General features: G+C 43.1%; 1 protein-coding gene across 3 annotated transcripts in view; it reads right to left on the bottom strand.

Annotated features, from left to right (window-relative positions):
• The window catches only part of CUX1 (cut like homeobox 1), a 1,218,817-nt gene that overhangs the window by 356,138 nt on the left and 848,297 nt on the right, over positions 1 to 14,382 (bottom strand). For 2 of the 3 annotated variants that reach the window (XM_086954570.1, XM_086954568.1), the window contains exon 16: positions 12,570 to 12,635. The exons of the other annotated variant lie outside the window; for it this stretch is intronic. In XM_086954570.1, coding sequence (XP_086810696.1) covers positions 12,570 to 12,635 — 66 coding nt within the window. The remainder of the gene's footprint in view (positions 1 to 12,569; positions 12,636 to 14,382) is intronic. 3 annotated transcript variants of the gene reach the window in all.

Genomic DNA, 14,382 nt, shown 5'->3' with positions numbered 1-14,382 from the left:
AACCCATCACCGAGAACACACGGGCGTATCTACGTGATACAATGCAAACAATTACCTAGTGGATGAGCGAAACTTTGACCCCACTAAACAACTATTGGTCACATTTGACATAGTGTCATTATACACTAGTATACCCCAACTAGATGCATTAGAGGTCATCGAGAGAGCACTTAATCAAAGGACGGCACCTGAACCTGTTCCAATGGACTTCATCATTGACCTACTCAAACTAGCCATGATGAAAAACGTTTTTATTTTCCAAAATGAATTCTTTTTGCAGATCAAAGGGGTGGCCATGGGGGCTACCTTTGCCCCGGATCTGGCCATAATCTTCATGGACGACTATGAAAGGAGACACGTATTTGATGATCTCAATCCGTACAGAGGGAACGTGGATTTGTGGGTCTGATATATTGATGATGTCCTGCTAATCTGAACGGGTAGTACTGAGGATCTTACCAACTTTCATACTTGGTTAAATGGAAGGAGTTCCGATATCCTCTTCACCTTTCAATCAAGTCAGGAACGAATCGATTTTTGGGATATTACAATCTTCGTTGAAAACAACTCACTCCTAACAACACTGTACAGAAAACCAGCAGCACTAAACTCCCTCTTACAATATGACAGCCATCATCCGAGGGGATTAAGAGATAACATACCCTTCGGACAATTTTTGCGTATCCGCAGGAATTGTTCCATGAAGACGGACTATATGAGTGAGTCAAAGGAACTTACAGATCGCTTATTGGAACGTGGCTACCCTGCAAGACTAATTAAGCGAGCATGCAAACGTGCATGGTACAACCCACGTGAGAGTCTCCTACAACCCAAAGAACGCAGTGATCCATCAACTAAACGAATTATATGTGTGACGACGTTTTCCACACAGAGTAATGCCATCAAAAAAATCATAAACAGACACTGGGGCTTGATAGCTGACTATATCTAGCAAATTTCCCCCCCACCCCTCGGCCCCCCTTCATTCCTTCAGAAGAGCAAAAATCATCAGGGACCTCGTAGTCCATTCTTTCCTTGAAGTAGCACAACCACCAACTGTCCTTCCCCTGTGGAATCTTCCACCCATACTTGGACACCACAGATGCGGATTGTGTAAAGCATGCAATACCAGGATTCAGGCCAAGGAATTCGTACACAACGAACGCACAGTGGCCCTTAAATCGTACACGAACTGCAACACTACGAACGTGATTTATGTGATTAGATGCCCATGCGACCCACTGTATGTGGGCCAGACAACAGATTGAATGAATTGGAAAGCAGTCATGCTCAATTGGCAACACTGACGCGATAGATCTCAAACCAGCCCTACTTTCCTGCTGTAATGACAGATTATGCCTACCTTCCACTTGGTCCATATGGTGGGACAAACAACATGGCCATTATATAACCATAGTATAATTGATCACTAATGGAAGGGTTGGGATTATGTACATACCTGATCCACCACTAAGCCTGAGACTGGATTCCAATCTTTCTCAAATCACCGGAACGTTACATAGCAGAATAGACCTACCATGACAAGTACGCCTACATCATAACACCTTTACCCTCATGCTAGAGAGGTACGGGTTTACAATGTATCACATAGAAGTGATGATACACCTAGCTCACTCTAGTGACAACGCCTTCGTGCCGGAGAGGTATGCGTTTGCATTTAAAGACACCGTCTAATAGTGTGGAATTAACATATGTATTTATAATTGTTGATCATGCATGTTGTGCCATCACGATATATTTTTGAACATCCAATGGTGAAACTGTATATCTCTCGAACTTTAATAATGAATCTGAAACTGTTTTTAAGCTGTTCTTCGCATCCTCAACGGTTCCATTCATGTAATTGAAGAGATGTGCGTTTTGATTGATTTCTTCACAATGCTTACCCGTGTGTTGCCAATACTAATTGGCCATTACTGTTCAATAACGTCTTCACCCTTATGTTGTAAGAGGTGCACGTTATACATAACTTCCTTGTGATGATCTAATCAATGACCGATTTTGAAAACTTTTCTTAATAATTACAACCGCTTACATCCGCATGCCATAGACATTCATTCAAGCCAAAGTCTTTATTTCATGTTTTCCGCGAACGCATTACACGTTAGAGAACGTGCAGGTGCACATGCAACGGCTTCTTAAACCGCTGTAGCCCGCAATGCCGGTAACTGCTCATTCCACGGCGTACGCGGTCACGAATACATCGTACAACGGTCCACCCCTAAGGTATTTCGACCAACATAGCGTAGTTCGTACCTAGGGGCTTGCCCCGTTTTTAAGTATTCTGTTAAGTCCTAAGGTTAATTTGTGGCTTTAGCAATCGTTTCCAATTTTCTTGCCCTCTTTATTTTCAGTTGATGCCGACCGTTGCAGCGGCTTTCCTAATTCGTTAGAAGTGATTGTCACTCAATGTGAGTATTCTGAGGCCCCTTTGACCTCAAGCAACCTACAACTTGTTCCGCCCCCTGCATCACTGCCGTTGATGGCGCCTTTTGTTTTTTTTTCTCCGTCTCTTATAGCACTCATTTTGACCTGCTTGGCAATCGATAACCACCATATTAATTAACGTTCTCTGGTGACAGTTTTATTTTGATTCCAGTGAGTATTTATTGAATGAAACCCCGGTACTCTGTCTGATTTATACCTTTGTGAGATTTGAGATACCAGTTCATTCTTTGTAATTTTAGATTATTCTGCGCCCCGTCTGAATTGGAGCCCTCTGGCCCAACCTTTGATGTCTTCCCCATGGTAAATGCCCTCGGGCTGTTCACGATATTTCCAGATTAAGGCTGTATTTTCTTATTTTACCTATTACCCTGTATCTTTCTTAGAGTTGCCTGCCCGCCACACCCCCACGTCCTGATTAAGACCCCGTTCTAAGGCCCAAAGGTTACCTACCATTTATTTTGGGGTCGAAACGTCGACTGATTTTCCACCTTCTCAACAGCTTGCGCAACTAACTAATCATGATATTCATACAAGCGTTTCCAGCATGTAGTTTAACCAAATAAGATACGAACATTGTATGTCCTCTCTTGTCGCTGGCTCTAAGGTGAAGCCAGGGTTGAGTTATGTATTTTTTTGTAGCTTCAAAATTGATATTGCATTTTAGATTGTGCTGAAATCCCACACTAATTTTCTCACAATGCACAACCCACCCCTCCTTACCCTCTCACTACTTGGGGCACTGTTTTATTATGATGAGGACGAAATGATTCTTTGCGCTATGTTCTGTACCTTGAACAAACACTGTGATTAAATACCAAGTGTGTCTATGCTATAAATGTATTTTTGCGTTTACTTTCCAACATTTCTTATCTAAAGTTTCTATGTACTGGGACCCCTTTCTATATGTACCGTTTAAGCACCCAGGTCCCAGTGACTATATTGGGTAAACCCCTTTACCTGTGCCAAAGACCCTCCTCGACGATCCTGACAACGCCTGCAGCCTCACAACCAGGGACCACTCCAACCGCGACCAGTAGAGGGTAAGATTTCCCGACGTCCAAAGAAATCCCTGCACCCGGCGCCCCTGGGTGTCTACCTATCCTCCAAGATCCCAACTTACCTCTCGTAGTGGTGGTCGCACCTGAAGAATCTCCATCCCTGAGCCTGCAGCCTTTGTTCAATTTCCAAGTCTCCCACTGAATAGCATTGAGCGCCCGACAGCACAAAAACACCCTGCACCCAGCCGCCCGAGTGCCTCTGGAAGTGCAGCAACTACCCTACTCTCCTTCCCCACTTGCCCTGTGTAAGTGACCAGGAGCTCAGCTCCCACAGCTGCATGGCCTACCTGCTATCAGCCACCAACCGAAGGCCCACTATCCTCTAGTCTATAGGATAACATTGGGCCTCTTCTCTCTGCACCCGGCTGCCCCTGTGCCGTTGAGGGTGTAACAACGGTACCTACCTGACCCTGGGAGACCCCTGAGTCTACCCCTGGAACCTTAACTCTGCCAGTAGAGTACTTGCCCAAAAACCGATAACTCACTTTCTTCCATAGGGTAACATTGACTGGTTTCACTCAGTATTTCTTCTAAGTGTGGAGTTTTGAAACTTTAAAATATTCATCTAAAATCAGCTGAACAACGAATTCCGATGTACTCACCTGTTATCAGGAGAGGACATAGTGCTGTATCTTTCAGCCCAGTACTGAACCTGAAAAGTAATTACAACCGTGATTTACTGTTAACTCAATTTTCCTCCATAGGAAACCATTGACTGGTTTTCACCAGAAAATCTTCTAAGTGTTCAATTTCCAAACTTGCAAATATTCCTTAAAAATCGCCTGTATGACAAACAAATTCTTTCTATTGTTTACAGGAGATGCACCAGGGCTGGTTCCAGGATCCAACAAAGAGTAAGAAAAAGTAACAATAACATTACTTACCTGCTAAGTGAATTTCCTCCCATAGGAAAACATTGGTGATTCTATGTGAAAAAGTTTCTACTTGTCAACTTTTAAAATACAATAATATTCCTTAAAAATCACAACTGTAACCAAAACGCTTTCACTCAATTGTTTACAGGAGATGTCCCAGGACTGAATCTAGGGTCCAGTTCTGTGATTAGAAAAGTAATCCATTAATTAACTAATTGCATTTAACTAGAAATTCCCATTGAGCTCAATGTCACATTGTGTTTGAAACTGTGTTGCCTTTTGCAACTGAAGCTATTGTATTCAAAGGTCGATTGACTATTTAAAAAGTATTTAACTAATGTAACTCATTCTGATAAAATATATTTTGATACCTATTGTTGGTTCTAAAATAAAACTATATATTTTTATACAAACAATTGGCCTAGAGTTCAGTTCTTGAGTGTGTGAGACCATTTGCTGACTGAGTGTGTACAACAAATGCTTTACACTGTCCTCTGATACTGCCTTACTGCTCGACCAAGCTACCACTTCAGAGAGTAAGGTTATATCTAACTTTAGCCTCTGCCATTCCTCTGGAGACTGTTGACTATGTGCACACTGTAACTTACTCTGGTCCAGTATAGACAGAGCCACTTTCTTACATCCTGCATTTCTTCTTCATTTGTGGCGTTACTGCCTTCACTGTCGCTGGCTTAGAGAAAAACCCTTCCTTCTTTGCTGCACAGTGCTGGGAAGCATGAGAAGATATTGGTTCCTGCTATATGCAAGGTAAAGTGTCTCGAGGAGACACCTACCCTTCTCTACCTCTACCCCCATCTCCACCCCGTTGGCATCTGCCCCATTTTTTACCACTATCTGTTATGTGGAAATGTCATCGGGTGGAGAAGACATTGGATGATAGACTGATATCTCCTCTACAGGAGAGTTGATCTCTACGTTCTCCGACAGCAAATGCCTTTGGGGCTCCTATATTCCCAATTCTTTGGGATCAAAGCTGAAGATATCTTCCTCCTCTCCCCCCTACACCAGTATACTGACTTACCTCTGTATTTCTTCCAGCTCCTCCATTAATTTATCTTGCATACTTCTCTTAAGCCCTATTAGCCTAACTTCTTTCAAGGGAGTTCTTGAAGACGGTCTTCTTCATAAGGCTCTCTTATCTCGACCTCCAATGCCCTTTTCTTTCTCTCGAAGTCTCAAGTTTGAAGTGGTTGGCTCTCCATAAACATTTGCTTTCAAGGGTAGTGGTCCCTCCTTCCCTCTCTTCACTCGATTGTTCTCATAAGTCAAGGCGACGCCTTTCGGTGTATCCTTATCAGTGAGTTTTAATTTCCTGGTAGGATGGGAAGTGCCTTCCGCTCCTTTCACTGTTAGTCTCTTCAGCACCAAGGGCTTCACTTATAGTGACACTGGGGTATCATTGGAAGAACCATGGTTCAGCCGCTTGCACATATGTCTGTCTTATTTGGATGAATCAGGTTTCTTATGGGCATGTGGCACTGTGGGCTTATGCATTTATGGTGTGTCTGTTCGACCTCATATACCTCATTTTTAAAGTCTTGGTGTTCTCCATAGGCCTCTTGCATCTCTACCTCATCTTTGTCAGAGAAGACCATTCCTCCATAGATGGAGCTCCCGTAGGTTTCTCCATCTCCAACAGAGCAGCCATGTCTGTGTTCATCCAAAGTGCCCGAAGGATCTTGTCCCTGTGGACTACGGTTTGTGACTTGAAATAGGAGCATGGAACAGTCCTTCGACTTATGGTCTTGAGGCAAGCAAGAACATACAGACTGGTTGTTTGTCATTCAGAGCGAATTTTCAGTGGCAATTTGGGCAAAATTTGTAGAGTGTGTTCACGCTATAAAATGGTGCAGAGGTACCCCAGGGATCTTACTACGACTATGGTGCATTCTCCATATGTCAATCCCTCCTGACAAACTCCCCCGGAAAACTCTCGAGCGTTGAGCACCGATCTGTTTTCCCTCTACTGATTTCCTTAGTTTTTATGAGGATTCTTTAACAACCTCAGTCGAAAAAGAACCTTTGGGGGTATTCGATGCACCTCAGTTCTAGGTGTTCGCGGAATTTGCATAGTTGCGCTAAGCAAAACTCTGCGAAACAGTAAGAAATCTCTGCGAACATCAGAAATTCCGCGAACACGCTGTTTGCGTGCTTGGGGGGAAATATCTCGTAAACACGCATTTAGAGAACGTGAACAGAAAAAAATTCTGCGAAGCAGCGAAACGTAGAATTTTGGGCAATTTCACGTTCTACGAGGAACGCGAAATTACCCAATTTCCGCGAGTGGAACGGAATTTACCGCCCAGGCCTACTCAGTTCCCAACTGCAGAATAAAAGAATCTAGGATGGTAGGCACACACGTGGCAATTGTGGGATTACAGTCAACATCATATAGGAGCTCTGCCCAGGTCGACTCCCAAACTACAAACTAAAACTTTTGAAGACTATAAGAACATTTTCGGAAACAAGCACTAGATGGCAGGATTGTGTAAAGCATGTGAATCTAGAAGACATTTCATGCTGCAAAATCTGGGTTTTGACTAGGAACGACCCTGAGGACGACGGTCATGTCACGCACAGTCTATGTACAATTTGGCCTTGCACTCCTTGTTGGCTTTTGGAAGCATGATGCAGTACTGGCTGCCAGGAACCAAAGCACCAGAGAGCATTCATGGGGGTCGGTAATACACATTTGCCTGTCACAGGTGCGACAGAGCTCAAACCTGTAATTTTTAGGTCAATTCACTAATGGAGTGCGCAAGAATTAGAATTTTTGTCACTGCAGATAAATATGGAGAGTAAACCACTGAGAGTGCTCCAGGTCAGAGTACAAGGGCTTCATGAAAAAAAAGGAAATGGTGCCAGAGTAGCAGTAGACAGTTCCAGTGATCACTATAGCCTCGCTTTTGGCGGCATGATGAAGCCACCGCGCGCTACTGGCATGGGAGTTGAGCCAAAAGTTTTCATATCAGTCTGGTGCTTAAGATATTAAACAGGTAAAGAATCTGCTTGTCGAAGTATCCATCACAAATGCCTAAATGCGAGGAGTTTAAATTGGGTAAAGGAGGGCAGAATGTACGCCAGATCTGCAGGCCCTTTATGAAATAAATTTACATAAGATGAATCTAGTATTCCTGTACCCAACATTGGACATATCTGATCTAACCTCTACACTCAAGCCATTTTATTGTACCTTTGATTAAAAGGGTTCAAGATTAAGGGATGAGTATCTTGTCTGCAAAGATACATTCACAACTTCACCTTACTATTATTGCAGTTTCTTTTAACAGTTCACTATTGTTTTCCGTGTAATCAACAAAATGTCATTCCTCAATCATTTGCACCCCACCAACACTTCGAAACAAAAACCCAGCTGACAGGAGAGAGAATGAGAGAGAGGAGAGAGAGAGGAGAGGAGAGAGAGAGAGAAAGAGAGAGAGTGTGTATGTGCATTACCTACTGGCGGTCGCCAGTAGGTATATATAGTTAGGACCTAGTTACCATAGGAAATCCGCAACATTCTATTGGAAATAACTTTGGCGTCGATTGAGGAAATTGTGTGCAATTTTCCAAAATTTTGGCCAGCTCAGTTCTGCTCCTTCCCTTAAAGTTTAGGGGGGATTCGTCAAGCAGGGGCCGAGAAAAAAGGGGGGTCCCAAAACGTGTTTTCCCCATGTTATTGTCCATAGGATGTTTAGACAAGGCTACAGCCCGAACTGCTGAACGGAATTACAGCAAACTTGGCAAAATTGTAGGGACTGGTACGCAGAAGTGCCTTTTCAATATTTGGTAAAAATTGCTCCAGTGGTTTTTATGAAAAGTAAGTTCAAAAACACATATATATCTATATGCGCGCTTCGAGCGCTTACCGGTACGCATACCAGGGAGCGCACCCGGCGCGCCACGGAAGTGCGCGAGCGGAAAGCTGATTGGCTCTCGGGTGTCTGCCAACATTCCAAACAGTCCGGAGAGTCCGCCATCTTGTGTCTAGGTAGAATCGAGACACAAGAGGTGAAAAAAAAAGGGGGAAATGATTAAAAGGGGGCAGGGTAGACACCCCCTCACCCCCTAGGTTTTCTCAACGGAGTGCGCTCCGGGTGCGCGTACAGGTATGCGTACCACGGGGAAAAACAGAGAAAAAAATTTAGTTTAAATAATGAATTTAGAGTGTTTAGAGGTAGGGTAGCTCTGAAATCTGCTGATGATGTCACATATTACATGACATCTCAAATGACATCACTGATGACAACTCAATTGACATCACTGATCACATCACTGATGATATCATTCATGTGATAATACGATGCACCTCTTCACACTCTAATATAACCTTTGATACAACCAGTGTTAAACACACACTACCATTCTTGAAACCATTGACACACCAATACCAATACTACATACGCACACACTGATTGCTAGGTCTATACACACATCCAAACATTTACCCATAGAATCACTCATACATACAGTCACTCATCAATACAACACTCAAACATCTATACAGACACTCACACTCTGCCACTCATCCATGGAGTTACTCACACATCTAGTCAGTCATGCAAAGAATCAATCACACTTTCATTTCCTCAACTATACAATTATACACACAACACCTTACTTATTCAAACATATACTAACACATACTTACTTTGTTATAAAATTAGGGATACAAGTACACAATGATCCATACAGCCACTCGCACAATCAGTGGCTCTTATGTATAGTCATTTATATATGCAAGCTACCCACACACAAACTGAGTCTCCCATACAAATACTCGGGCAACCAATCAATAACACATATAGCCTCTCATATAGTTACTGATCAACACATGCAGTCGCTTACACAACAGACATACTGATGCACACATTCAGACAGTTTAGTCACTAACCCATGCATTCAGTAAGACACATTTAATCACTCACTCATGTACCTACTAAATCTTTCGTCCACACACTTATACATCCACTCACTCTTCAATATGTAAAACATATTTAAACTTTACAGAAATACACAGTCACTGGATGATGTCATCAGTGATAGTGATGTCATTTGAGATGTCATCAGTGATATCAGTGATGTCACTGACCATGTCATGAATGATGTAATATGTGACATCATCAGCAGTGGATTGCGGGTGCGCGAAATATAGTTAGTACAACTAACTATATAGGAGCAATTTCAATGGTTTTTTAAATGCTAATTCATAACTATATATGACCTGAAACCTATGTTTTTTTCAGTATGTATATATATATATATATATATATTTATTACCTACTGGCGGTCGCCAGTAGGTAGTTATAGTTAGGATTTTTTTCAATGCAAAATCTCAAAATTCTATTTGGAATAACTTTGGTACCGGTTGACGAATCTGCCTGAAAATTTCCTCAAAATGGCCTCGTGGAGCTCCGGTCCTTCCTTGAAAGTTTGAGGGGTATTCGAGAAGCGGGGGCCGAGATAAAAGGGGGGTCCCAAAACGTGTTTTCCCCATGTTAATTTCCATAGGGCGGTCAAACTCACTTTTAGCCCGAACGGCTGAATGGATTTCCACCAAACTTGGCAAAATTGTACGGACTGGTAGCCCGATGTGCCTTTGCTATGTCTCAAGATATGTGCTCCAGTGGTTTTTGAGTAGGATCGGTAGGATCGAGACACAAGAGGTGGCTAAAACAAAGGGGGAATTGACCATAATGGGGCAGAGTAGACCCCCCCTTGACCCCCTAGGTTTGATGTGGGGGCCATAAAAGGGCCCGCGGGGGAGCGTACCGCGGAGCGTACCATGGGGAAAAAGAATGACAGTTTTAAAAAAAAGTAGCTGTTTAAAAAAAAAACATCTTTTTGTTGTTTTTTTTGTTATATATATATACATACACATACATATATATAAATGCATATGCATATATATGTATATGTGTGAGTGTAGAGAGAGGTAGAGGTGTAGAGGTAGAGAGGTAGCGGAAGAGAGGTAGAGACTAATAGAGAGAGGTAGAGCGGTAGAGAGTAGAGAGTGAGTAATAGAGAGTAGGTAGAGGGTAGTAGAGAGCAGTAGAGAGAGTAGTGAGAGTGAGTAGTAGAGAGTAGTAGAGAGTGAGTAGTAGAGAGTAGTAGAGAGTGAGTATTAGAGTGAGTAGTAGAGAGAGAGTAGTAGAGTGAGTAGTAGAGACTAGTAGAGAGAGACTAGTAGAGAGTGAGTAGTAGAGAGTGAGTAGTAGAGAGTGAGTAGTAGAGAGTAGTAGTGAGTAATAAAGAGTGAATAGTAGAGAGAGAGTAGTAGAGAGTGAGTAGTAGAGAGTAGTAGATAGTGAGTAGTAGGGAGTAGCGAGTAGTAGGGAGTGAGTAGTAGAGAGAGAGTAGTAGAGTAGTAGAGAATTAGTAGAGAGTGAGTATTTGAGAGTAGTGGAGTAGGAGAGAGTAAGTAGTAGAGAGTAGGAGAGTATTCCAAAGTTTGGCACAGCACCACTTGCACAATGAGTCCAATCAAATCATATCACTTAGAGTCCTTATTGAAGCGCTGAATCTTGGTGTATATTCAAATGCTTTTATTTTCCTTAAGTTTATGTACCACAGCCAGCCGAAACGTTTCGTTCAGTACAACAGAACTTCTTCAGGGCATTCTTATTTCCTTCAAGTTATGTAGGTATCCTGTTGTCATATAACTAGATATTTCTTCCAAATGTTAGACGAGACGTAAGTACATTCTTATTCAAAGTGACTAGGTATCAATTTTACCCACACAATTCGGGCAGACTTGAGTAATTTATAGCATCCTCAAAGTCAGTCTTTCAAAAATTCCAAAGTATAGGACATGATAATCCAAATCCAAATGTTTCTCAAGAAAAGTCATTTTCAATCGTTCGGAATATCGGTGTTTGGGCAGATATGACCCAGGGACCCCCAGTATGCAAGGGGAATTAGTCCCCCCTCTGCAAACGCGCCAGTGGCCTGCATTGCAGAGAGGTGTAAAAAGGGTGTGGCCTCATTACACCTCTCTGCAATGCAGCCCCCTGGCGCATACTGGAGGCTCCTGGTGGGCTAGTTGGCCCCCAGGGACCCGCAGTATGCAAGGGGAATTAGTTCCCCCTCTGCAAACGCGGCAGGGGGCTGCGTTGCAGAGAGGTGTAACAAGGGGCATAACCTCATTACACCTCTGTAATGCAGCCCACTGGTGCATACTGGAGGTTCCAGGTGGGCTAGTTGGCCCCCAGGGGCCACCAGTATGCAGGGGGAATTAGTTCCTCCTCTTCAAACATGCACGGGGGCTGCGTAGCAGAGAGGTGTAAAAAGGGTCGTGGCTTCATTACACCTCTCTGCAATGCAGTCCCCTGGCGCATACTGGAGATTCCTGGTGGGCTTTCAGGTCTTATATAGTTAGGAATTTGCTATTAAAAAACCTTTGAAATTCACTGAAAAAACCATAGGTTTCACACCAGTTATAGTTAGCTGGAAATGTTACTGACATAAAACCATTGAAATTCCACGTTATAGTTAGTTGGACTCACTATAACTTGTGCGTGTAATGCACTGCTGATGACGTCACATATTACATCACTCATGACATGGTCAGTGACATCACTGATGACACCATCCAGTGAATGTGTGCCTTTCTGAAAAATAAATATGTTTTATATATGTATATGTAAAGGTCATTATATATATATATATATATATATCTCTGATTACTTCTCCACAAGAGACAAAGGGCCTGAAAAAGTACAACCAACAATTACAAAATGTGGTGAATTTATCAAAGAGGTCACCACACTTGTGTTATGTAATTAGGCATAATAAAGAAAACAATGTTCTTGTTTCTTGAAATGAGAGGGTTGTCTTTAGATTGACCACCTCTTAATTGTCTTCCATCAAATGTATACAATATACCGTCCCTTCCTTCAACGCGGCTTTATGCACAACTTTGCATTCCGTAATAATAATCTGGAGAAATGAGCAGCTGCAACAGTAAGATCCACATAGAGCAGAATACAGAAGCAAAATGACATACCTCCCGTGTATTGTTTTATACTCACGGTCTGTTTTTCTATTAGATTCCAGGCCAGAATCAAACTATCAGTGGTAATTAAACACACACAAGCACACTTCACTTCCACGATAACGGCTTCAAAGAAAAACATCTGGGACGTACCTTCAGACCCATTTCTCCTTTTCGGTACTTCCTGAAATAGTCTGTTCAAGTTCTGGCCTGGATTCTCTGTTGAAAAACAAGTTTGGTAAGAACAAAACAATCAGGGGATGTAGCTATGTCATTTGCTATGACATGAAAGACACTGCATCTTCAGATATTTAAAATGGAACGCTATTCTGTTTTTGAAATCATCACATGGAATGTAGACAATTTGGGGAAACAAAGCCTGTGGTGTGCACTAGACTATCACACCTGTTACGAGTATGGTATTACAAATTCAGGAAATTAGATAGATTAGAACGGTCTAAACATAGAAAAAACAATAGTCTGGTTTGCAAAAAATTTAACAAAACAAATGCAGACCTTATGCTGAATTTAATTTGAAATCGGGCTAGTAAAACTTTATTTTCCCAACCGGTTTTAAACCTTCAACAAATGTATAGGGTACCTCAATAATACTTTCTTTCATATTGCTTTCTAAGCTATTAAAAACCATGCACACCTTTTAATCTACCAATAGTAATGAACGTTGGCCAGAACAAAAAAAAAAAAAGTGCATTGTTTACGGTCTCTTATTTAAAATGTTGGCTTTTTTAAAGGGAATTCATGGAGATGAGCCTGTAGCACAAGTTACTACTTGTGTAACGATATATCTGTAAGAGACATTAGTTAGTGATAGATTCCTTACCTTAGAATATCCCCAGGTGTCAGACTGGATCCGGAAATGTTTTGCGTAGCAGTACCCTTGCGCGTCGGTTGGCGTCGTCTGCGACTCCGCGTCCGTCGTCGGCACCGTGATGACGTCGTCGGAGTACTTAGACGCCGCCTCCGCGTGCTGACGTCAGTTCTTAGACACAGCTTTTCCGCGCCTGAAGCGCTGAGCCATGTTAAAAACCAACAGTGGTGCCATTGAAACTAGGGCCCTGAAAGGGGATGACCTTAACCCTAGATATCGGGTCGCAGAACGGGGAGAATGGGTGGGCCGGTAAGGAATCTATCACTAACTAATGTCTCTTACAGATATATCGTTACACAAGTAGTAACTTGTGCATCTGAAAGAGGCACGTTAGTGATAGATTCCTTACCTTAGAATAGATACCCCAGCAATACCAACCCCGGTGGCGGGTCTGCGAACCAATAATCACACCAGAAAGTCCTGGAGGACGGAACAGCCAAAGAAGCCATCCCTCCAGACTGGACTGTCCAGGCAATAGTGTCTTGCAAACGTGTGCAGCGAGGCCCACGTAGCTGCCTGGCAAATGTCCTGCAAGGGCACTCCCCGGCCTAGGGCAGTTATTGTCGCCGTGGCTCGGGTGGAGTGAGCCCGCAATCCAACAGGGGGATCCTTTCTAGCCAAGGAGTAGCATGCCTGGATACATAAGATGATCCATCGGGAGATGGTCCTCTTATGTACCGCCTTCCCCTTCTTAGCGCCCACGTAGCCAACAAAGAGTTGGTCATCCACCCGGAACTGGCGTGTGCGATCCAAGTAGAATAAGAGCGCAGGTTTTGGGTCCAGAAGGTGGAGCCCCTCTTCCTCTTTAGAGGGGTGCGGTGGCGGAAAGAAGGTTGGTAAAGTGATGGACTGCCCAATGTGGAAGGCCGTGACAACCTTGGGCAGGAAAGATGGCTTAGTACGCAACACAACCTTGTCCGGATGGACAGAAAGGAAAGGAGGAGTACAAGAGAGGGCCTGGAGCTCACTCACTCTCCTGGCAGAGGTGATGGCAACCAGAAAAGCAGTCTTCAGTGTAAGAAGGCGGAGAGGACAGTTGTGAAGTGGCTCAAAGGGAGCGCACATCAGAAATGTAAG

Source organism: Lissotriton vulgaris, chromosome 2_1 (assembly GCF_964263255.1).
Source record: "Lissotriton vulgaris chromosome 2_1, aLisVul1.2, whole genome shotgun sequence".
Classification (NCBI taxonomy): Eukaryota; Metazoa; Chordata; class Amphibia; order Caudata; family Salamandridae; genus Lissotriton; species Lissotriton vulgaris.
The sequence above is the reverse complement of the archived record's forward strand: the minus strand, read 5'-3'. Positions and strand labels throughout refer to the sequence as shown.